This window comes from Salmo salar, chromosome 18 (genome assembly GCF_965601325.2).
Source record: "Salmo salar chromosome 18, fSalSal1, whole genome shotgun sequence".
NCBI lineage: Eukaryota > Metazoa > Chordata > Actinopteri > Salmoniformes > Salmonidae > Salmo > Salmo salar.
In genome coordinates, this window is record NC_138308.1 from 24,166,129 (window position 1) to 24,192,390 (window position 26,262).

The window sequence follows — 26,262 nt, forward strand, 5'->3', positions numbered from 1 at the left end:
ATGATAGCATTAAAAAAAAAAAATGATGTGTACCCGATTGAGAAAAACTGTAAAATAACAGTCAATTAGCATTAAGATATCCAGATAAGATTGATCATGGATTACCATCATTAATACACCCAGTAATATTCACACCTTCAGCAATGACTCACTTTCTAGGAGGTTAAAATAGTGAGATGTGTGAGGTAATCCGCTACAAGGCAATTCTGAAAATAGTGTAATATTATGACAGCATGTATGCCTTCGAGGAAAGTATTTAGACCCATTGACTTTTACCACATTTTGTTAGGTTACAGCTTTATTCTAAAATGTATTAAATATATTTTTTTTTATCCTCGTCAATATACACACAATAACCCATAATGACAAAACATAAACAGGTTTTTATATATTTTTGCAAATTTATTTTAAAAAATCATAAAAGAAATATCACATTTACATAAGTATTCAGACCCTTTACTCAGTACTTTGTTGAAGCACCTTTGCCAGCGATTACAGCCTCGAGTCTTCTTGGTGCTATAAGCTTGGCACAACTGTATTTGGGGAGTTTCTCCCATTCTTCTCTGCAGATCCTCTCAAGCTCTGTCAGGTTGGATGGGGAATGTCACTGCACAGCTATTTTCAGGTCTCTCCAGAGATGTTCAATCTGGTTCATGTCTGGGCTCTGGCTGGGCCAAAGACATTCAGAGACTTTTCCCGAATTCATTCCTGCGTTGTCTTGGCTGTGTGCTTAGGGTCATTATTCTGTTGGGAGGTGAACCTTGGCCCTAGGCTGAGGTCCTGAGCGCTCTGGAGCAGGTTATCATAAAGGATGTCTCTGTACTTTGCTCTGTTCATCTTTCCATTGATCCTGACTAGTCTCCCAATCCGTGCCGCTGAAAAACATCCCCACAGCATGATGCTGCCACCACCATGCTTCACTGTAGGGATGGTGCCACGTTTCTTCCAGACGTGATGCTTGGCATTAAGGCCAAAGAGTTCAATCTTGTTTTTATCAGTCAGAGAATCTTGTTTCTCATGGTCTGAGAGTCTTTAGGGGCCTTTTGGCAAACGGCCTGGCATTTGCTTTTTTCTGTGGAGTGGCTTCCGTCTGGCCACTACCATAAACGCCTGATTGGTGGAGTGCTGCAGAGATGGCTGTCCTTCTGGAAGTTTCTCCCATCTAAACAGAGGAACTCTGGAGCTCTTTCAGAGTAACCATCACCATTGGTCACCTACCTGACCAAGGCCCTTCTCCCCTGATTGCTCAGCTTCCAAGCTCTAGGAAGAGTCTTGGTGGTTCCAAACTTCTTCCATTTAAGAATGATGCAGGCCACTGTGTTCTTTGGGACCTTCAATGCTGCAGACATTTTTGGGGACCCTTCCCCAGATCTGTGCCTCGACACAATCCTGTCTCGGAGCTCTACGGGCAATTTCTTCGACCTCATGGCTTGGTTTTTGCTCTGACATGCACTGTCAACTGTGAGACCTTATATAGACAGGTGGGTCTCTTTCCAAATCATGTCCAATCAATTGAATTCACCCCAAGTGGACTCCAATCAAGTTTTAGAAACATCTCAAGGACGATCAATGGAAACAGGATGCACCTGAGCTCAATTGCAAGTCTCATAGCAAAGAGTCTGAATACTTATGTAAATAGGGTATTTCTGTTTTCTGTTTTTAATAAATTTGCCAAAATTTCTAAAAACCTGTTTTCACTTTGTCATTATGGGGAGTTGTGTGTAGATTGATGAGAAAATATACATATTTGATCAATTTTAGAATAAGGCTGTAGCGTAACAAAATGCGGGAAAAGTCAAGGGGTCCGAATACTTTCCGATGCACTGTATGTATGATGCATATGTATGAAAATACCCTAAATAAAAGGTGACATTCTGTATTGTCGCTTCATACAAACATTTTATCTTACATCCCAAACGCTGAAGTGTAGAGCCGTATTTAAAATATGTAGCTTCACTGTCCACATAAATATGGAGGGGAGTATATACATGTCTCAATTAACACACTTTGTACTGCAGTTACTACTAAATAGGGGGCATTTCATTTTAACTGAATGCTGAGCAGCACTGAATAAGACTGAACAGAACAGCTCCTCCATTCATCCTGTGGCTGTGCTGTTCATTTAGTCTTTCTATGGACTTCATCTTGGCCCCAGAGTACTTTACTGTTCCAGGATCACCACTCACATTACATCAACTGTTCTGCTTGTATACGTATTCTAGGGAAGGTCACTAGTGACTTCCTGAATAATGGCAACTCAGATGAATAATGACAACCCATATCTGTTGTTTGCTATCCTGCAAAAGGAATACACATACTCCACTTTTGCATAAGGTATTAAAGAGAACAGGACACATTTACATTGCTATCTAGCCTTCAAGTTTCCATTGTGTTCAGTTTTCAGTGTCGTTTCTCAACCTTAGGTTCTCTTTTCAGAACTCTGCACAGCTCCCTGCAACATTATGATTCGTTTTGGTATTCTGTTTCATCTCTGGTTTAGGTGTATGGGTTTCACAACCACGGACAGCTCTCCAAGTCCGTCAGAACACAGAAGACTTTATTAGCTGGCATTACCATTTCACCGCTTACAATATATTACAACACAAGCTTTAGGTAAGATGTTTACCTGAAAAAACACTTGGAATCTTGGATAAAAAACTTTTCACAGTGCGGATAGGAATTCCATTCTTCTCATCCTGCATGCGGGCTATTACGTCCTCCATCTGGAAGAGAGAAGACATGATGTTAGAAATGATCAGTGGAAATATAGTCAGGAGACTGGGGAAAGTGGCCGGAAAAAGCTGCTGTTGTGAATGCCCTCTGACACAGCTCTGGGACGTATATTTGCAGCAGACCCACTGGGTACAGACGGCAATTCAAGGTCTATTCCATGTTGGTTAAACGTCACTTTGTTGAAATGACATGGAAACAACATTGATTCAACCAGTGTGTGCCCAGTGGGAAGACACTTCTCATATCAATGTCAGTTTATGTTATTGGATTAGTGATAATTTAGTTTATCAACCCTAATAGCAAAGTGTCTGCCTAATATTTCCCCATCCTATGCGTCTTTAAAAAACTGTACAAAACAAGATGTCACAAAAAAAAAGAGAAATATAAAAGGACTTTGTGATGACTGAATCACACCTTCAAGCTAAAACCTAAAAGAAATGTGACATGACAACCTGGATAAAAACAGACGTGCCACAGAAAGGCAGATCTGCATCGCAACTCTCCAGGATTGGAGCATTGCTCTGCGCTATGGCTCAGCTGCCCTGGCGGAAGGCCCTATTTCCAGAAACAGACAGGACAGAGTGAAGTGAAGCGTGGCCCGGATTCATCAGCCTTCACAGATGGATGCCAAAAGATATCCCAAAGTAGCCCTCTGGCATAAATAAATACAATGTAACAATGTGACACGCGCACACACACACACACATATACACACACACATATACACACCCACAGACACAACGCAATGCCTGCTGTTCTATTTCTACTCTATAGACTTCAATGTACTTCCCATATACTGTATCATATTGGATAACTAATTGGTAACCCTTAAGGTTTGTTGGTTTGTGTTGATTACAAAAGCTAATTTTCAACCCTCGCTGATTGCATTTAGTTAATTTGACTTGCTGCCCTGTGACTCATCAACTTTCCCCCTCAGTCTGTACAGTATCTTGACAACTACTATCCGTAAAGATTTTCTTCTGGCAGTTGTCCTCTGGAAGAGATTTTCATAGACTGTATCTACAAAAGGAATCGCAGGACCAGGTTGTCTGATGCAAAAGTTGAGGGATATTTATTACAAATACATGGCCCTCAGACTGAAAATAACAAACACAATAAGAAGGCCTCCTTGCGGAGACACCTTCACTCATGTTCTCCCAGGCCCAGAACCCAGGGGACCTGCAGCCCCACTCCATAGCACTCTACTATAAACCATTCCCACTGGTCACGGGTACAGCTCGTCACCTGTGATGAGGGATAGAGGGAGGAGAGAGAGGGAACAAAGACAGAACAAATGATAGCACAACATAATAACATTACATCTCCTATTCCTACACATACTTAAGAATAATGGATCAAGGTGTAATGATGAAAGTATGCATATATGTTACACCCTGATCTGTTTCACCTGTCTTTGTGATTGTCTCTATTTTTACATTTTAGTCATTTAGCAGACGCTCTTATCCAGAGGGACTTACAGTAGTGAATGCATACATTTCATAATATTTTTTTTTTCCCGTACTGGTCCCCCGTGGGAATCGAACCCACAACCCTGGCGTTGCAAACACCATGCTCTACCAACTGAGCCACACCCCCCTCCAGGTGTCGCCCATCTTCGCCATTATCCCCTGTGTATTTATACCTGTGTTCTCTGCTTGTCTGTTGCCAGTTCGTCTTGTCTGTCAAGTCAACCAGCGTTTTTGTATTCAGCTCCTGCTTTTCCCCAGTCTCTCTTTTCTCGTCCTCCTGGTTTTTGACCCCTGACTGTCCTGACCCTGTACCCGCCTGCCTGACCACTTTGCCTGCCCCTGACCCTGAGCCTGCCTGCCGTCCTCTACCTTTGCCCCACCTCTGGATTACTGACCTCTGCCTGACCTGACCCTGAGCCTACCTGCCTTCCTGTACCTTTGCCCCTGTTGCTGTAATAAACATTGTTACATCGACACGGTCTGCACCTGGGTCTTACCTTGATTCCTGATACATATAACTGTAAAGTTATGAAATATGGATTATGATACTGATTTATCTACTGACCAATAGATTAAAGGGTAAACACATAACAATAAATATTCATACCTCCACTCTGTCATACTCAGTCCCCCTTCTAGATATAGATGGCAGGCACCCCCTGAAGGCCTCCCTTCATAGCAACATTACCATAATGCTATTCTTACAGTGGTCATTTGCAAAATTGCTGTGGCTGAGTACCTGAAACTGCTATGTTAGTCTCAGTTACCATTACCTAAGCACTGGATCTTTGTACAATAGTCTAAAATAGAGGTTCTTACTGAGAAATGGTGTTCAATCATCAGATATGTCCAATGGCGGTCAGTGCAGTTTAAGATGAGGGAGGACGGCCTTATTTCTATTACAGCATATTGGATGACTCTCATTCATATTCCATTCATCCAGTTCAATGTAACAACGATAGGTTTAGGCTACTACATGATATTCTAATTTCCCTGTACCCATCATGAGGTTGCTACAACCTAGCCTATTAATGAAAGTTTACAACACAGGTGCACACAGGTCGAGAGACAAATTTGAGGTGACAGACAGTGACATTCAATACCGCCTTGAACACTCTTGCCTGCAACTAGCTGATATAGGGTGTAATCATTAGTCCAACAGTTGCAAACATGCGTTTCTATTGGACAAATGTATACCCGTTTTGTTCCATTTGCTTCCGTTTAAGAAACGTTTTTCAACAGAATCGGCGGAATGAATACACCCCTGATCATGCATAGACAGAGTTCACTCTCATAGCAGCCACGTTGTATTCCTTCTCTTCCCTTCGCTTGTGGACTTCAATGCACAACACCTCAGCTGTATGTGACCAGGCGAAAAAAACTTTCCAAGTACAACCTCTACAAACAGCCTACATTGTTGTCACCATATTAGCTAAAGTAACGTCATAGTCAGCATAGCTAATAGAACTAACGCATTAGTAAACCCGCTACAATCATGCAGTAATGTTACAGTGTACTGTCAGTAAGCAGTCACACCAGCGGGCCCCGGTGGCAATAAATTAGTAATACCAAAAGCTAACCTTGACTTGGAAGAGTTCCAGAGTTGTGTTGGATAGTCATAGCCAGCTAGCTAACATAGCATCCCCTCTGTTTGAGCAGGGTGTTACAGTAGGATAAACTAGCTAGCTGCACTTTTTAAATGTTTTACCATTGTAATTTTTTATGAAATTCACTGAGGAAGAATGTCCTACCCTTCCTCCTCTGAGGAACCTCCACTGAAGGCATTGATTTCATTTTAAGTCACAATGGACTGTTCTGTTGTCCTAAGTATTTCATGACAATAACACATAATTGCAATTGCTGGACACAGTAGCCCAGCAACCTAGGATGTACCAAAGTCTCAACTGAAATAGAAAATGGAACAGAGTAGAGCAGACCCCTCTGTAATCAATAATAGTAAATACAACTGCATCAAATATAGATATGTAGACACACAAGGCCATATTAAAATCAATTCACCAGGGCAACCAACACATGCACGTCACAATTATTTTGAGAAAATTGAGAATCTTACAAAAAGAGCTTGCTTATTTCAAGTACCCTGAAGCCAAAACCTATTGAGTAATTGGCTTGTAATGGACTGAAAGAACACAGGTATAGAGTATAAACAGTATGGGGGTTACAGAGATGCCTATCTAACGTGTATGTCCTCCCTCCTGAATGGGTGCAACTGCTGCCAGACAGACAGAGGATCGAACGCCGTGCTGAACAGCTCTCATCAGAGCATTCTGAGCAAGTCTCTAACAAAGCTCTGTCACTATGACAACAGAGATCCTTAGGTAAAAGACAGCTGCTACCAGTATTCACAATGCCAATAGATTATCCATACAGTAATTAATGACAGCAGGCACATTGAGAAATGAAACTTCCTGACACCTTTTTAGAACTTCGTTACATGATTCACTGAGCTAATCGGCAGGATAACAGAGTAATGATCGATACTTCACACTGTCTCTCCCTCCCACTGAAATGTTTTTCCTGAGTACATATCATGAAGAAGAACAGTGTTTCTCTCTTGTACTGAATGCCTAGATCTACATCTTGCTGCCTTTCTACAGCGAATTGCCTGTTTTCTGAACACAAGTATGTAAATATGAAATGACTAACAAAAGCTCCAAATATAATAAGCGCTACCACTTTGCTATTCCAACTACAGATGAAGAATCTTAATTTGATCACTCTTTTGTTGCTTAGAAATGCAAACGTGTTGTATTTGAGTTTAAAAAAGGCTTCTAAAGTTTGCAATTTCCACTTTGAAATTTCAGACTTGATTTGCCATAACGAAAAATGTATCAACCCTTACAAAAATGCCCCTTAATTATAATCCACATAATAATTTACATTTCCTGTTGTTACAGGATCATTTTCCTGTTGTAGCAAACTGGCTCAAATAAAGATCCTACATCTGTAGTGTATAATGTGTCTCAGAATTTTCAGGGTGCGCCAATGAGCATTTGAGACAAAAGAACAAACATTCACTTTTAAATGAAGCACTAGACTTTTTAAATCTGCTTCATTCATCTACTCACTTGAACTGCTCACTACCAGGAAAAGAGAGAGAAAGGAAAGAGTGAGTTTCTTTTACAGCATCACCAGCATGGAAGTGGGACAATCATCCATCACGGAGGAGAATAACGGAGGAGCTTTTCATTTCCTTACAGTGGGCCTGCTGCTCCTGTAGGGCTTTACAGAAGCTTAATGACTTGCCCATTTAACGACGGTGGCCTATTGTGGCAGGTTTGTGTTATCTTGTAAACATTTGCGTTTTATACTGCAGCACCATGATTGCAGATTGTGAATGAAAGCTGTGCATTAGGATTCTGTGTATTATGAGGCTTTAAGAACTGCTTATCCTGAGGGGAATGGAATTATCCAGCTAGTTTTATCTGAGGAGGACACAAGTGTAGATTTGTACACAGTTATAGTTACCCTACACACTTCTATCACAGTGTTCTAGAAAGACAACACTGTTGCGTGTCACACATATAATATAATAAATACACCACACATTATGGAGCATACAGGCAGATTTAATGCAGATTTGAGTGAGAGTTGGTCATGGACACTTCCTCTTCCCGTTCCATTTTAAAATCATCCACTTCACTTAGAAACAGAGAATTGCTCACAGTCCTCGGGGCATGATTTGTGACGTTTTGAGTTAAAACACAGTTATGTCGACAAGCAAATAAGAAACATAGTGTTGAACAGTGTGATGCGTTTGCATAATATGGACTCAATCCAAAAACACAATGTTCTCATCATGCCTTAGGCAAAAACAGAACATAGGCTTGTTTGAGATCCTCATTCAAATGTACATGCCATATATGAACAGATCTAGAGAATAGAGTGAAATATGAATAGATTACATCTCTGACTTGGTGGCTATATCAGCTAAATCCATCCAAGACTGTGCCCTTGTTAATAAAAACATGTTCATTCAAGCTCATATAGTGTATATTATATAGAGAAATAAATTATTAATTTACTAGCCAATGTTATAGAGGTGTGCTGACCTAAGATATTAAAATGGTCTTTATTCATAAGATACCTTTCTAGCTTCAATCCCCCATGTTTTAGTAACCATTTTCGCCTCATTTCAACAGGATAATTAACTTGCAAACATATCAGGCTTAAAACTCATCCTTCTCGCAGAGAACCGTCAAACATAGTGATATGAGCTTACTGTTTGAGAGAGAGGTATCGTCAAAAAAAAACAAATGATAAATGATTGAAAAATAGAAAACCAATCAACTACTTTGATCATCATATTTGCATACCCTGCATGTGTCACAATAATATTCTGCATGTCTATCAACGGACCGATGAGCTTCATTAAGCATATTCCATAATGTCACTCAGTGTCCAACTTTTCAAAATATGAAGTCAATAGAAATATATGACATGTCATAATGTCCCAATGCTATAACGGACATCTTCAGATTTAATATCAATTACATTTCACACATGAAGCTGTCATCATAAAATGACTGTTATATTCACTCTGCATTGCCATAGCCTACTGTTTCATCATCTAAACTGGGTATTCTGAGTGAAGTATCTGGTTACACAGATATTGATATTGCTCTGCCTCTGCAGCTAATAAAGATTAAAAAAAGCAATGATGCCAAGTGCCAAAAATACACTACTGCCTCTCCAAGAAACCCTCCCCCACCCCCCAATCCCCCTCCCACCCCCCAATCCCCCTCCCCCCATAAACTGGCACAGTGGAATATTACCACATGGCAGACAGACATTCAGATGGACATTACCTTCAGGACAGGAGGGAGAAGTTATTGACCTCCTGGAGACTAGGTTAGTGAAAGAATGACGTGAATTTTAAGTACCACTCTCTGTCTATGTCTCTTTGTTACTAAGGCAACATCGGAAGACGTAGTACAGCAACAACATCACAGTTTGCCCGTCGTTAACAGGAGACGGAGAGGGAGTGGGAGGATACTTAGGTCCTGTGAAGAAGAGCCCCTGTACCAGGAAAACTGGGAGGAGACGGGAGTTTGGTTTTGTAACTGGAACTGTAAATACAGTCATACACGACTGGCAGTATTTGGTTCTCTCACTTGCTCCCTTTCGTAGGTACTAGTAAACCTGGAGCACAGTCATGCTGAAGAGGCTGCATTCTGGCTCACAGCAGGACGGGGCTAGAGAACATGAAGAGCAGATGCCCGAGTACAAATGGTGCCCGGATAAGAGACGCTTAGCCATGCAAATCAGAGGCTCACTTCCAGAGGCTTCTGTTTTGTCACACCAATTCAGGGAACTATCCATTTGTAGAAGAGTTATGCCACAACAGACATGAGGAAGAACAAGCAACATTCGCCCACATCAGTAAATGATATCATTATCATAACGTCGTTGTCATTTTCCCTTTGAAGACACTGTAATGGACCATAAAATGAATAGTACATTCTAACCCAGTGGGCACAACAATTCATCTAACCCAGTGGGCACAGCAATTCAACTCTTCTTTTCTTCTTTTGTCTCTTTTTGTAACTCTCCCTCATTCGACACAGCGTTTCCCCTCTGGCCCCTAAAAAGTGCCATTTGAATTGACAACATGAACTTACACAACATCCTGAAGTGGACAGAAAATGAGCGAAAGAGCGACATGTCTGAACGTTCTACCCCAGTTCACAGTTAATAATATACAGGTGTGATTTCTAAGAGGGTTTTGACGGATAGCGTTCTCACTCTGTATTTAATTTAGATTGTGTTCCAGATGGTTGCCGACGGAGACACCAACGTTCCTATTCTGCTTCGAAGAATTCTTTTGGCAGCTTTACACACAGCTCAGATGCTCATACATACCCCACAAGCCATGCCACCATGGGTTTCTTCACAGTCCCCAAGTCTAGAACAGACTCTGGGAACTGCACAGTACTACATAGAGCCATGACTACATGGAACTCAAGCGAGCAGTAAAATCAGATTTTGCACACGCACACATTGTAATGTTGTTGTATTGTAGTATTATCTATTTTATATCGTACATTTGTAATAAGAGAGTAATGATGTAATGAAGTAGTGTAGGATGTATTGTTTTATTTATGATGTGGGCTGTTGTGTTTTTGCAGCTAATAGGGATCCTAATAAATACAAATACAATCATATACCAAGGCCTATACTACAGTCAATCACCCATCTCTTTGAATGTTCAAACCAGTGAAATTTCATCAAAGGCAAGCGTTTGGAACATGCTGCCCCCATTTCTCCTACGTGTGAGCTTTCAGGGAGAGGGAGAGAGAGAAGAGAGAGAGAGAGAGAGAAAGAGAGAGAGAGAGAGAGCAAGAGAGAGAGAGAGAGAGAGAGAGAGGATTGTGACTCCCTGGAGCTACTGTACCAGGCCCACAGGATGTGGTTGATCTAAGCTGGAGTCCAGAGGGAATAAGCCAAATGTCAGGATACCTACAGGGGAATGTTGAATTCTCTCTCCCCCCTCACCCCTCCCCAGGGAGAATCCTGCCATTCCCTATCCCTGTATTGGAAGCTGAGTTGTGAATCATGGATGTGAGGTAGGCCTGCTGCCTGGAAAAACGGCAGCATTTATCCTCATTTGACATTTTGTCTGATTAACAGGCGAGATATTCCTGGCAGGAGTTTTATGCCAGGTCGCTTTCTCATTTCTATGCTGGTTTCTTCCCCCCCCCCCCCCCCCACCATTACAATACACCTCCCTGTATTTCTGCCTGTGTGAATGGAAAGATCTCAGATAGACATGAAAACATGAAATGACCCAGGGATTCGACAGAACATCGCTCAGAGATGCACAAATACAATACAACATTAAAAATGGGTGAATATTTCCTTTAAAGGGCACTTCATTGAATATAACAGGCTTATTGGTGAATAATTTGAAGAGTTAATTTTCAAAACGCTACATCCACCAATTTTTCACATTTCTGTTTTTTCACCAGAAATGATTGCTAATGGGTGGGTACCTTCGTGTGTGTGTAGAATATTACTGTTTTCAGATTTTTTATTAATCTATTTTAGTTGTGTGTTAAAATGTGTTTTTCTGTATATATATATTTATTGATTATACCCCTTTTTCTCCCCAATTTCGTGGTATCCTCAATTTGCTGATCCTCAACACTGGGGCTCCACAAGGGTGCGTTCTCAGCCCTCTCCTGTACTCCCTGTTCACACATGACTGCATGGCCATGCACGCTTCCAACTCAATCATCAAGTTTGCAGACGACACTACAGTGGTAGGTTTGATTACCAACAACGACGAGACTGCCTACAGGGAGGAGGTGAGGGCCCTCGGAGTGTGGTGTCAGGAAAATAACCTCTCACTCAATGTCAGCAAAACAAAGGAGATAATTGTGGACTTCAGGAAACAGCAAAGGGAACACTCCCCATCCACATTGACGGGACAGTAGTGGAGAAGGTGGAAAGTTCTAAGTTCCTCAACGTACACATCAAGGACAAACTGAAATGGTCCACCCACACAGACAGCGTGGGGAAGAAGGTCCTCAAAAACCTCTACAGATGCAAAATCAAGAGTATCCTGTTGGGCTGTATCACCGCCTGGAACGGCAACTGCGCCGCCCTCAACTGCGAGGCTCTCTAGAAGGTAGTGCAGTCTGCACAACGCATCATCGGGGGCAAACTACCTGCCCTCCAGGACACCTACAGCACCCGATGCCACAGGAAGGCCAAAAATATCATCAAGGACAACAACCACCTGAGCCACTGCCTGTTCACCCCGCTATCATCCAGAAGGCGAGGTCAGTACAGGTGCATCAAAGCTGGGACCGAGAGACTGAAAAACAGCTTCTATCTCAAGGCCATCAGACTGTTAAACAGCCATCACTAACATAGAGAGTCTGCTGCCAACATACAGACTCAAATCACTGGCCACTTAAATAAATTGATTATGTAATGGTATCACTAGTCACTATAAATAATGCCACTTTAATAATGTTTACATATCCTACATTACACATCTCATATGTATATACTGTATTTTATACCATCTATTACATCTTGCCTATGCCGCACGGCCATCGCGCATCCATATATTTATATGTACATATTCTTATTCCATCCCCTTATATTGTGTGTATACGATAGCTGTTGTGAATTTTTAGATTACTTGTTAGATATTACTGCATTGCTGGACTGGAAGCACAAGCATTTCGCTACACTCGCATTAACATCTGCTAACCATGTGTATGTGACCAATAAAAATGTATTTGATTTGATGTGTTACAGTCCTGTCCCATCGCTGCAACTCCTGTTTGGACTTGGGAGAGGCGAAGGTCGAGAGCTGTGCGTCCACTGAAACCCAACCCAGCACTGCTTCTTGACACAACGCCCGCTTAACCCGGAAGCCAGCTGCACCAATGTGTCGGAAGAAGCACCATACACCTGGCGATAGAGTCAGCGTGCATTGCACCCGGCCCGCCACACGAGTCGCTAGTGCGCGATGGGACAGGAACATCCCTGCCGGCCAAAACCTCCCCTAACCCGGACGATACTGGGCCAATTGTGCGCCGCCCCATGGGTCTCCCGGTCGCGGCCGGCTGCGACAGAGCCTGGACTCGAACCAGCCTTAGACCACTGCGCCACTCGGGAGGCATATTTCCATTGTTTAGCTGGAATGAAATGTTCGTATCCTGTATATTTGACTGTGATATGTGGTTGTCTTTCCTAGCTATCTTAAGATCAATGCACTAACTGTAAATTACTAAAATGTCAAATGTAAATGTTTTACATACAGTACAGATCTCATATTACTCTATTGATTCATTTTTTAAAACATGTTTTTAAATATTCATGTCACAAATGTATCATTAGTACAGTTCTTTATGAAAAATGTAATTATGGGATATCGTGTTTTGCAAACAATTATGATTATTTGTCTCTCTCAAATGAAACCATCAAGTGATAGATTTCAAACAAATACATGTCTGTCACTGAAGCACCCGATGCCATTGTTAGATCCTGAAAAAACACACCAATCTCTTTCATAAGTTCTTTAAACAATAAAAGCTAATTTACCAACATTTATGAAAATGGATATATAGCGTTTTGGAAATAAACTCTTCATTTCTACTTAAAATATCAAAGGGACGCAAAAGGCCCTCATTTGGTGGAACGCCTCTGATACTGCTGTTTCAGTTACTCTCCCAATAATCCCTTTTGATGTTTCTAATGCTGGCTTTGCAGCCATTGATCCATTGTAACTGTTTCTATTGCTAAGTCTGCCTTTACAACCACTGTTTATACCGGTATGTCCAATGCTGTCTCTGTTGTATCTGTATGTTCCCGGTTGTTCTTTCTGTTTCTATTCCTTTGCTGTCTCTAAGGTGTCTGTTGATGGGTCTATGGTTTCTAATGTTGAGTCTAGGCTCTCTGTTGTTGTTTCTGCTGTTTGGACGGCTGTCTCTCTGGCTGATAGTGGGATAGAGATCCTGGGGCAAGGCCTCTCTCTCTCGCTGTGTCTCTCAGTGGGCGGACGGTGGGCGAAATGACTAAGCCAAGGTTGGTCGTGTGCTGGAACAAATTCCACTGAGAGCGTATAACGCTGCCCACCTACTGTGGTTTCATCACTCAAACAGCCTGCTGAACATGAATAAATAAAGTAAAAAAATAAAAGATGCCTAATCATTTTCTGCAGTGTCTAACTGAGCTGGCTGAGCTGCACTGTTGACAATTCAGCCACAGGAGATACTGATGATAAAGAAATCAGAGAATAAAACTACATGACATGACCATGACCATGTATTCACAAAACAAATACATACAGTTAACCCTGGCCTGTAAATGTATTTTCTGTTATTGTTACTACTGTATGCGTTCATCGATCTTGTATTCTATGAACGCGCAATCTATTCCTCAAATCCAGTTTTATAATGATGTGATGTAGCAGCACGGGGCATTACGTCCATATATACCAACCACAGTGCATCCTGGGGGTTAGCATCTGCTGATTAGCTATGACACAGCGGGGGGAGTTCATCAAATTTCAACCCAGTTTAAAGATTCAGATATGGATGCATTTTAAGTTGCTGATCATGTGAAACAAGGAAATGTACCACAGCAGTAAGTTTTATTAAGTATGGCTCCACTCAAATTGGGGCAAGTACTGTACGTAACTACAGTCTAAATAGTCTGGGTACATATCTAGAGCTTGGGACTATAAGGTTCTATCTGCAAAAAGGTGATTCTGAGATAAGCTGGCTTTAAAGTTCCGAACCCTCATTGGTTTGAATGGTGTAAGCTATTTGTACCTTGTATTCTTTTGAACTTAACAACATGAATTGGGGTATATCAGTAGAGAACATTGAACAGAACCAGGCTAGGTCAATAACTCATTTTTCACATGAATGCAGATAGAACCTTATAGTCCCAGGTTCTCAACATGTGAAGAGTCTCATCTGTGGACAAAAAAGACAAGGAAGGAGAAGGAGAAGGAGGGAGGTTGTGGAGGAAAACACAGATGCATTGGGAGGGGAGGGAGAGGGGGGATGGCTTCTATTTTTAGGTCCTGATAACATGAGAGAGAGAGAGAGAGAGAGAGAGGAGAGAGAGAGAGAGAGAGAGAGAGAGAGAGAGAAGAGCATCTCTAGCCCAGCCAAGCCCCTCCTTTGCACGTGCAACAGACGCTCGGGAACGCTCTGTCTCCCAAATACCAATGAGTTGGAAGCAGCTGGATCCTAACGGGCATTCCAGGCCACAGCCCTGTCTCTGGAGCAGAGAGGGTCTGAGAGTCAGATGGGACAGACACACAGCCAATAACCTTAGACTGACAGGCAAAATAATGCTAAAATTGTATAGAGATCATAAGCGTTTTGATACACACTATTGATACATCTATACTGAACATTCACATACTTGCTAGAGGGCTTGTGATGGTCTGTTGGAGAGCAGGTTGCATCAATAACATCCTTCCAGTTATTCATTCGACACACTCATGAAAGGACAAAGGAGAAGCAAGATAGCTGAAAGAATCCAAATCAATCTACAAATGCCGTATCTTAATTAAGATCCTCAAATTAAGATCCTATATTTGTATAGTAAGGCACAAAAAATAGCTTACCGTCTCCTAATGCACTGCTTAAGAATCAACCTTGTTTTTACTCTGCAAGGTTTGCAGGCTTCCATCAGCTCCCGCTGGCACTGTACTGAGAGGATAATACATGATCTAACGGTTATCTCTGGCACAGGGGGAAATACAGATGTAGGATCTTCATTTGAGCCAGTTTGCTACAGCAGAAAAATAATTCTGCACCAACAGGAAATGTGAATTAAGTGGATTATAATTAATTAACATTTTTGTAGAGGTTGATACATTTTTTGTAAGGAAAAATCAAGCCTTTTTAAACCTCAAATACACTTTGATGTTTAGAAAGTTCTCCTGCAACAGGTTGATCAAATTAAGATCCTACATCTGTATGGTCTTTGTAAAGTCTGGGGCCTCTGTAGAGGCTTAACAAGAAGATGGAGAAGCCTGTTAGCCACGTCCAACAGGAGGACACAAAGTCGACCTGAGACACACAGGAAGCCCAGACAGAGGATAGTACATCTGATTTATATGGCATTGTACAAGGCAGCTCGTTAAGACGCGGCCCCTTGCCTCAAACTGAAGGATTGCTGACAGGGTTCTGTCTTTCTGTTCTCCTCTATCTTGGAGAACTGTTTAATTGGTTGTTCATCAGCTTGGTTGTTATTTTTAAGTGTTTATGTGGGAAACTGGGAAATCATTGCATGCACTTCTGGGCGCAGGCAAGCACACACACACACACACACACACACACACACACACACACACACACACACACACACACACACACACACACACACACACACACACACACACACACACACACACACACACACACACACACACACACACACATACTGTACACACACACAAACCCTGACACATTCCTCACACCCTCAGTTAGCCAGAGATCTGTTGGACACCCTGTTGAAGTGTTGGAGATAATGAGTGACTGAGTGCTGGTTGTCATGGGAATGCAACCATCGGTAATCCCAGTGGAGCGTGGAGCAGAGTGAAAAAGCACAACTTTTCCAGACACTGGTATTGTCCACAGGAATGTCACTTTCCAATTAGTAGATAACCAAAGCAGGGAGACTGAAACACTCTGGGAGAAAAAGAATGACTTGCGTTTTCCTATGGCGGTTATGTCTTGAAAACATCCTGGAGCATTTCTGCAACTGTTTAACCATCCTGAATGTAGTCTCTTTCATAGCTTCAGGATAATTTCCAGGGATTTGGGCAGAGTTGCACACTACCAATTCATTTAACTAGGGAGGCTTTAATTAATTGCACCATGTTAAATTAATGAAAAGTAAGAAAAGTAATTTTGATACCAATTATAATGGTTCATTTTTAACAGAGCTGGAAGATGAACTTATCAAATGAGTACATAGACTGGAGAATGAAAATCCTAATATAAATACAAGTTTATCAAAGTAGTTGGCTTTTGTAGTAGTAGTAAAGTAGTTGGCTTTTGTAATACTAGTATTGTCATCATTATCAATATCAAAATCATGGTACATATACGGACAGGAAAACACACAAATACTATTACAGCAAGACATTCTATGGGTGAACAGAGACAACGTAGAGGCACAGCGAGCCAAGATGGAGACTGGTGAGGTGAGCTAGGGCTGTGGCAGCCAAGCTGAACTAATGGCATGAAGCAGTGAGCTGGGTTTCAGGTGGAGACAACTCGATGAGCTGTGACCGCTGGTCCATGACTAATGTGACTCCATATTGAGGTCACAAATAAGCACTGAAATATGTATGGGAATTAGCAATGTAATTGTCATTGGCATGATGCAATACAGTATTTATTATAATTTGACTGTTAGTTATTACAAACCTTGTTTGGTTGGAGGACTGACTTGTTCCAAAAATACATCATCATAGAACAGAATCAAGACAATCCCCTCGAATAACAGAGAGTCTTGATGTGACTGCAACATAACATGCTTATTTAGAGTGTTCCAACCAAAAAACCTGTGAATCATGGGTGAATCAACATTTCATATGGGAGGAAAAATAATTATGCTATGCAGCACCTCAATACATTCTCTCTCTCGTTCTCTCTTTCGCTCTCTTTCTCTCTCTCTCTGGACTTCAAAGGAGAGAGAGAGAGGGATGGTTTGCTGGCAGGACTCCATACTGGGTTGGGGGGGTGAGAGAGAGAGTGAAAGAGAGAGTGGAAGAGAGAGAGGGAGGGAGAGAGAAAGGAGAGAAAGGAGAGAGAAGAGTTGAGGTGGTAGCAGACAGAGGAGAGCAAGTGAAATAAATAAAAGGAAGAACATTGCGAGAGAGAAGAAGCAGGATGGACACACCGACACATCTGAGATCTAAGGGGAAAGCAGAGAGACACAGTTAAGCCAATCCGTCAGTTTTTCTCCATGCAGTCGTTAAGAGCTGACCATCTCTGAGCTCATTAAGCTCATCAGTGGTGTGGCCAGACCCTGCTAATCTGTCATTAGATGGAGAGTTGTAATTAAATGAATCAGACAGACAGACAGACAGACAGACAGACAGACAGACAAGGCCTACGAGACCCTGAGTCAGCTATCCCTTTAATACCTAGACGTCCTCAGCCCCTTGTATAATACAGAAGAAAATACAGTTTAGTATGACTATAGTGCTAGTCAACAACGGTTAGGCTTTTCACAGGAGAGAGAGGAGAGATGGCCAAATGTGTGGACACTCCCACTGCCATACAATGCCAGCAAGGGAAGTAATCTAGATGTACAGGCGCGTATTTGGTGTATTTGGTGCGTCAGTAATATGCAACAGTCTGCCAAGGAATTATGATACATATTTGACCAATACTTTCATAATCTACCCATAGTGGTCTGTAATGTCCTACTTTTGGAGTAACATTTGGCATAGACTAATAAAGACAAACTCGAGCTGTTCCATTTTCATAGACAGCAGGAGTTATAATTTCTGGGATTGATGTCATACAGACATAGCATCTTCATTTGAGCCAGTTTGCTACAGCATAAAAATAATCCTGCAGCAACAGGATATGTGAACTATTATGTGGATTATAATTAATGGACATTTTTGTAAGGGTTGATACATTTTTCATAAGGGAAAATCAAGTCTGAAATTTCAAAGTGGAAATTACAAACTTCAGAAGCCTTTTTAAACCTCAAATACACTTTGATGTTTAGAAAGTTCTCCAGCAACAGAATGATCAAATTAAGATCCTACATCTGTATAGGCTTTGTAAAGTCTGGGGCCTCTGTATAGGCTTAACAAGAGGATGGAGACGCCTGTCAGACACGTCCAACAGGAAGACACAGAGTCGACCTGAGACACACAGGAAGGCCAGACATTGCAGGAAAGTTCTCTTGCAACAGGTTGATCAAATTAATATCCTACATCTGTTTGAGTCCTTGCCTTATGTGCAATAGTGGAAAAACACCAAGACCGAAATGCCTACGCAATCCAGCAATCCAACATCAAACTCACTATTTCCTTGTGAAATATATTTTCATCCCTTTTGAACTAGAGGTTGTATGTTTTCATATACACCCACATGAAAACATCCTACAGTTTACTATAAAATACTACAGTACTTACTTAATAATTCATACTGTTGAATACTATACTACACACTGTAGTATACCTCGATAATGTGTAGTACTTACTATAGAATGGTGTAGTATACTGTAAAATACTATAATGAATACTACAGTATACTAAAAACCGCAAAAACACTACAGTATACAGTAGACCACATATTGTGTTCCCTACAGGTTATAGAAAAGAGCAGAAGCTCTGAAATATCCATTCAGACCTCAGTCCTATCTACCTACACGTTATAGAAAATGTGCTCTTTTAGTATTTGTCCAGTAGGTTTCCTCAAGGCCAAAGCCTCCACTGCTATGTCAAAGATAATAAAACAAAAACACTGTAGTAAATACTACAGTAATGTCCGCAAAAACACTACAGTAATTACTATAGTACAGTTGAAGTTTACATACACCTTAACCAAATACATTTAAACTCCGTTTTTCACAATTCCTGACATTTAATCCTAGTAAATATTCCCTGTTTTAGGTCAGTTAGGATCACCACTATATTTTAAGAATGTGTAATGTCAGAATAATAGTTGAGAGAATTATTTAATTCAGCTTTTATTTCTTTCATCACATTCCCAGTGGGTCAGTGGGTCAGAACTTTACATACACTCAATTAGTATTTGGTAGCATTGCCTTTAACTTGGGTCAAATGTTTCGGGTAGCCTTTCACAAGCTTCCCACAATAAGTTGGGTGCATTTTGGCCCATTCCTCCTGAAAGAGCTGGTGTAACTGAGTCATGTTTGTAGTCCTCCATGCTCGCACATGCTTTTTCAGTTCTATAGGATTCAGGTCAGGGTTTTGTGATGGCCACTCCAATATCTTGACTTTGTTGTCCTTAAGCAATTTTGCCACAACTTTGGAAGTATGCTTGGGGTCATTGTCCATTCGGAAGACCCATTTGCGACCAAGCTTTAACTTCCTGACTGATGTCTTGAGATGTTGATTCAATATTTCCATTTAATTTTCCTCCCTCATGATGCCATCTATTTTGTGAAGTGCACCAGTCCCTCCTGCAGCAAAGCACCCCCACAACATGATGCTGCCACCCCCGAGCTTCACGGTTGGGATGGTGTTCTTCGGCTTGCAAGCCACCCCCTTTTTCCTCCAAACACAACGATGGTCATTATGGCCAAACAGTTACATTTTTGTTTCATCAGAGCAGAGGACATTTCTCCAAAAAGTATAATCTTTGTCCCCATGTGCAGTTGCAAACCTGGCTTTGGCTGTTTTATGGCGGTTTGGGAGCATTCCTCCTTGCTGAGCGGCCTTTCAGGTTATGTCAATATAGGACTCGTTTTACTGTGGATATAGATACTTTTATACCTGTTTCCTCCAGCAGCTTCACAAGGTCCTTTGCTGTTGTTCTGGGATTGATTTGCACTTTTCGCACCAAAGTACGTTCATCTCTAGGAGACAGAATGCGTCTCCATCCTCAGCGGTATGATGGCTGCGTGGTCCCATGGTGTTTATACTTACGTACTATTGTTTGTACAGATGAACGTGGTACCTTCAGGTGTTTGGAAATTGCTCCCAAGGATGAACCAGACTTGTGGAGGTCATCGATTTTTTTCTGAGGTCTTGGCTGATTTCTTTTGATTTTCATATGATGTCAAGCAAAGAGTCACTGAGTTTGAAGGTAGGCCTTTAAATACATCCACAGGAACACCTCCAGTTGACTCAAATTATGTCAATTAGCCTATCAGAAGCTTCTAAAGCCATGACATCATTTTCTGGAATTTTCCAAGCTGTTTAAAGGCACAGTCAACTTAGTGTATGTAAACTTCTGACCCACTGGAATTGTGATACTGTGAATTATAAGTGAAATAATCTGTCTGTAAATAATTGTTGGAAAAATGACTTGTGTCATGCACAAAGTAGATGTCCTAACCGACTTTCCAAAACTATAGTTTGTTAACAAAACATTTGTGGAGTGGTTGAAAAACGAGTTTTAATGACTCCAACCTAAGTGTATGTAAACTTCCGATTTCAACTGTATATACTAGTGTTTTTTTACCACAGTATTTATACTATAGTAAACTATAAATAATACAGTATAGTACAGTCATGTCCGCAACACCACAGTTAATAGTACAGTATTCACTGAAGTGTTTTTGCGGACTTTAGTCCGCAAAAACAGTACATTGATTACAACAGTTAAGTCCGCAAAAACAATACAGTGAATACTATAGTATTTAACCATAGTATACTATAGCATTTTTTCATGTGGGCAGTAGTCATTTCCGCTGGCCTACATAGCACACAAAGGGCTTCACACAAAGATTCCTCGGATCTGCCAATTAATGAGCCTCTCACTGAATGAATTTGAATGCTGCTTGGGGGAGCTTGGCACTTCACAGCTCTTCACTCCGTTTCATATGATGTACAATTGCAAGGGTCTGAATAGACCTGATACCCAGCTGATGATTCATTGTAATATCAGCAGACGGGATTCGTTTTACACAGCTGTGTTACCATGGCAGAGGCAAAACTATAGGCTTGTTCCTACATAATGACCTGCATGTACAATACAGTATGCTCTCATCAATCAACAAATCAATAATCAATAGTAGTAATTAGTAATTTATTCACACATGCTGTATATGGTTTGTAAGCACAATAATATAAATGAGACCAATCTTAAGTAAGAATAACAACAACGGAATCATACAATAACATTTGCTCAGCTGTTTGTTTAATGGTCATACACATACTCTAGAGAGTGGAGAGAAGAGCTCACCCTTCCACTCACTGGCTGCCAAGACATGAAAAACAAAAGCCTGAACTGCCATACACACAACACAAGATCAGGCCGCTTGAAAAACCTTTTCTGCAAGTTCGGGCTTCTGGTTAAAGAGACAGAAGAAATGCAAATCAAAAGAAACACAGTCACTCACACCCTCAAACAGTCACACCCTCAGTCACTCACACCCTCGAACAGTCTCTCACAACCTCACACCCTCAAACAGTCATTCACACCATCAAACAGGCTCTCACGCCCTCAAACAGTCACACCCTCAGTCACTCACACCCTCAAACAGTCATTCACACCATCAAACAGTCACTCACACCCTCAAACAGTCACACCCTCAGTCACTCACAACCTCACACCCTCAAACAGTGATTCACAACATGAAACAGGCTCTCACACCCTTAAACAGACACACCCTCAGTCACTCACACCCTCAAACAGTCATTCACACCGTAAAACAGTCACTCACACCCTCAAACAGTCACTCACACCCTCAAACAGTCACATCCTCAGTCACTCACACCCTCAAACAGTCATTCACACAGCTGAAGCAGACCTTGGGAACCATTTGAGAGAGACAATTTAACAAATACTGAGACGTAAATACACAAAGTTTTAAAACCTGGTAACTAAAAATCCAGAGATTTCCCAAGCCATTATATTGAGCTATAAAAGCTTACCTAAAATCCTGGCATGGACGGGCTTATAAAGTGATTAAGTGGGTACTCAAATAATTGACATACAGGTTAAAATAATGGATATGCATGACCAATAATATCAAAGGTGTTCCAAATGTTATGAAAGAGCCCCAACCTTTCATCTGTTGTTCATCCTTTCCAAAGCCATTTTGGTGACATGCACCCGTTGTACTCAGTGACAGCACTGTGATGTTTCAGATCAATCTAAGCATCCATAAGCATCTAGAGTAGACGCACGCACGCACACACGCAGCCACACCACACACACACACACACACACACACACACACACACACACACACACACCTACTGGAGGAGGATGTTGTTCTATCCTCTGTGTGACTATGAGCGCCTCACCGGGGCTGCTTTTGTCCCACATACAGAATGCAGCAGAGCATTATTCATCATAGCACGTGACCAAGCTCAGAGAACCACACTCACACCCGCGATATAGAAAGATGTTTTATACTGTATGTGACTGGAAAGAGTACATTACAGGGAGTAGGCAATGATTGGGTTGTGCCTGAAAACACCACGAATTGAAGTATGTACATCTGGCCAGCATCGTAAAGGAGATGCTGCATACTGTATCTTCTATTCGTATTTGATCGTTCGCTTTTACCCAGTGAGATGCTCTAACTTAAGTGTCAGCCAGGAGTGTTGTGAATAAATCAGGTAATCACAGCGCATGCTATTAATATGCTTGGAGGAAAAGCGGCACACAGCTCCACAGTAATCAGGTCAACACCTCTACCCCTCTTCCATCCATTTTCATTAGAAGTAAACGACAAGAGCTGAGAGAGGATATGGAGTGTTATTCCCAATGGAGTCCCTGTAAAACCTCCATCCACTATCAGCAGTAAAACTCTCCCTGGCCAGATTACAGAAAGTGTATATTTATTGGATGACTTAAAATAGTGAGCAGAGACCAATATCTCATGAAAATCTTTACAGGAAATGTATTTGATGACCTACAATTGATTTTGAAAAATGGACTTCAAACAACTTAGAAATGGCATGACTGTGATAACATTGTGCAAGAAATTGATTACCTAATGAATTAAGAAAATACCCAGCAAACCAAAATTGTTCTGTGAAGGTTCTGTTACAGGCAGCGGTGGAAAAAGTACTACATTGTCATACTTGAGTAAAAGTACAAAGTAAAAGTAAATGTTATACATCAAATTCCTTATATTTAGCAAACCAGACGGCACAATTTTCTTTATTATTACTTTTTTTTGACAGCTAGGGGCAACTCTAACACTCAGACATAATTCACCTTGTTAGTCAGTATGTGTTACACCTGTACTGGTTGCCGTCTCATTAGTGGGAAGGTGTTTAACCTGTACTGGCCAAGGTGATATTTAAGAGTGGCTGGCCCAGTGCTCCAGTTGTCTTGATAGATGCGGAGGGTTAACACCTTTAAAGGCACACCCTACTTGATTTATAAAAAACATTGATTTCCCTGATTTTGTTTTGCTCCACCTTTTTGGTTTGCTTAGTGTCTTTAGGTTTGGTGTGGGTTTATCTTTTGTTTGCCTCTTAGTGGGCAAATTTAGTGGGTGCTCATGGTGGGTGTCTTTTAGGTCCCAGTTGTTGTTGCTATGCAACTTTCAGTGGACACCCCCATGTGTGTCTTTCAGAACCCCTCCTAGAACCCCACCTGTTTCGTTTTGGTTGTTGTCAGTGACTCTTTGCTAGTTCCCCTCTCTGTTTGAACAACAATTTCTAGTTTTCTTGCTGGGGAACGTAACAGTTCCAGTTCCCCAGAACATTGTTCTGATAACACAAACTGTCCAGTCGGGGTGATGATTATAGAATGTTTGTATAAAACATTTGTCTAATGTTGCAAGAACGGTTCTAGAACACATTTAATCTGTTCTTTATAGGTTCCCAGAATGTTTCATTAGGTTGTGGGAAGAGTCTGGTGGGAACAATGTGGGGACATCACAAAATATATGTTCCAGAAATGCCAAAACTGTACAGTTGTGCAGATTATTATAAAATGTTTATTTTAGGGTGCAAAAAACACTCAATTGGTGATACAAGAATGTTCCCAGAACACATTTTGTCTGTTATTTAAAGGTTCTCAGAATGTTTCATTAGGTTGTGGGAACAGTCTGGTGCGTACATTGTAGGAACCACAGGACGGCTCATAATAAAGGCCGGAACGTCGCAAATAGAATGGCATCAACCACATGGACACCATGACAAAACTGTGGCCTTGTGATTTAATTTTTTGGTCAAATATGGTCAATCAGGACACAGAACAGTTATTAAAATGTACTTGTACTTGTAACACTGTATTTTATGATTTTCTTTCTTAATCACATGTGGGGTTTGCAAGTTCAAAACTCACATGTGAAGATTGTCAACATATGAAGTGTCAACATATGAAATGTAAAAAATATGGATGTGCTTGCATGATAAAAGTCTGTTCAAATGTCCTATGAATAAAATGAAAATGCCATGTGTCTCTATATCACCTACAATACAGTCCTCAAATGCAAATAGCCATGAAATCTGGAGAGAAACAAAACGGGGGTGTATTCCAATCTGATTTCTTATCCTTTAATTTGCATGCTGAGAATGTTGTGGTAAGAATAGGTCAAACTTAAATATACTGCTCAAAAAAATAAAGGAACACTTAAACAACAAATCCTAGATCTGAATGAAAGAAATAATCTTATTAAATACTTTTTTCTTTACATAGTTGAATGTGCTGACAACAAAATCACACAAAAATAATCAATGGAAATCCAATTTATCAACCCATGGAGGTCTGGATTTGGAGTCACACTCAAAATTAAAGTGGAAAACCACACTACAGGCTGATCTAACTTTGATGTAATGTCCTTAAAACAAGTCAAAATGAGGCTCAGTAGTGTGTGTGGCCTCCACGTGCCTGTATGACCTCCCTACAACGCCTGGGCATGCTCCTGATGAGGTGGCGGATGGTCTCCTGAGGGATCTCCTCCCAGACCTGGACTAAAGCATCCGCCAACTCCTGGACAGTCTGTGGTGCAATGTGGCGTTGGTGGATGGAGTGAGACATGATGTCCCAGATGTGCTCAATTGGATTCAGGTCTGGGGAACAGGCGGGCCAGTCCATAGCATCAATTCCTTCCTCTTGCAGGAACTGCTGACACACTCCAGCCACAAGAGGTCTAGCATTGTCTTGCATTAGGAGGAACCCAGGGCCAACCAGCATATGGTCTCACAAGGGGTCTGAGGATCTCGTCTCGGTACCTAATGGCAGTCAGGCTACCTCTGGCGAGCACATGGAGGGCTGTGCGGCCCCCCAAAGAAATGCCACCCCACACCATGACTGTTGCAGGCAGCAGAACGTTCTCCACGGTGTCTCCAGACTCTGTCACGTCTGTCACATGCTCAGTGTGAACCTGCTTTCATCTGTGAAGAGCACAGGGCGCCAGTGGCGAATTTGCCAATCTTGGTGTTCTCTGGCAAATGCCAAACGTCCTGCACGGTGTTGGGCTGTAAGCACAACCCCCACCTGTGGACGTCGGGCCCTCATACCACCCTCATGGAGTCTGTTTCTGACCGTTTGAGCAGACACATGCACATTTGTGGCCTGCTGGAGGTCATTTTGAAGGGCTCTGGCAGTGCTTCTCCTGCTCCTCCTTGCACAAAGGCGGAGGTAGCGGTCCTGCTGCTGGGTTGTTGCCCTCCAACGGCCTCCTCCACGTCTCCTGATGTACTGGCCTGTCTCCTGGTAGCGCCTCCATGCTCTGAACACTACGCTGACAGACACAACAAACCTTCTTGCCACAGCTCGCATTGATGTGCCATCCTGGATGAGCTGCACTACCTGAGCCACTTGTGTGGGTTGTAGACTCCGTCTCATGCTACCACTAGAGTGAAAGCACCGCCAGCATTCAAAAGTGACCAAAACATCAGCCAGGAAGCATAGGAACTGAGAAGTGG

General features: G+C 41.7%; 1 protein-coding gene and 1 non-coding gene across 3 annotated transcripts in view; one reads left to right on the plus strand and one right to left on the minus strand.

The window, feature by feature from the left end:
* Nucleotides 1-26,262, minus strand: part of LOC106577065 (regulator of G-protein signaling 7) — a 56,617-nt gene that overhangs the window by 19,553 nt on the left and 10,802 nt on the right. For both annotated transcript variants that reach the window (XM_082964807.1, XM_014154782.3), the window contains exon 3: nt 2,627-2,723. In XM_082964807.1, the coding sequence (XP_082820933.1) occupies nt 2,627-2,723 (97 nt within the window). The remainder of the gene's footprint in view (nt 1-2,626; nt 2,724-26,262) is intronic.
* On the plus strand, nt 19,110-19,166 carry LOC123728819 (U7 small nuclear RNA). Its single transcript, XR_006760591.1, has one exon. It is a non-coding gene; the product is annotated as a U7 small nuclear RNA (small nuclear RNA).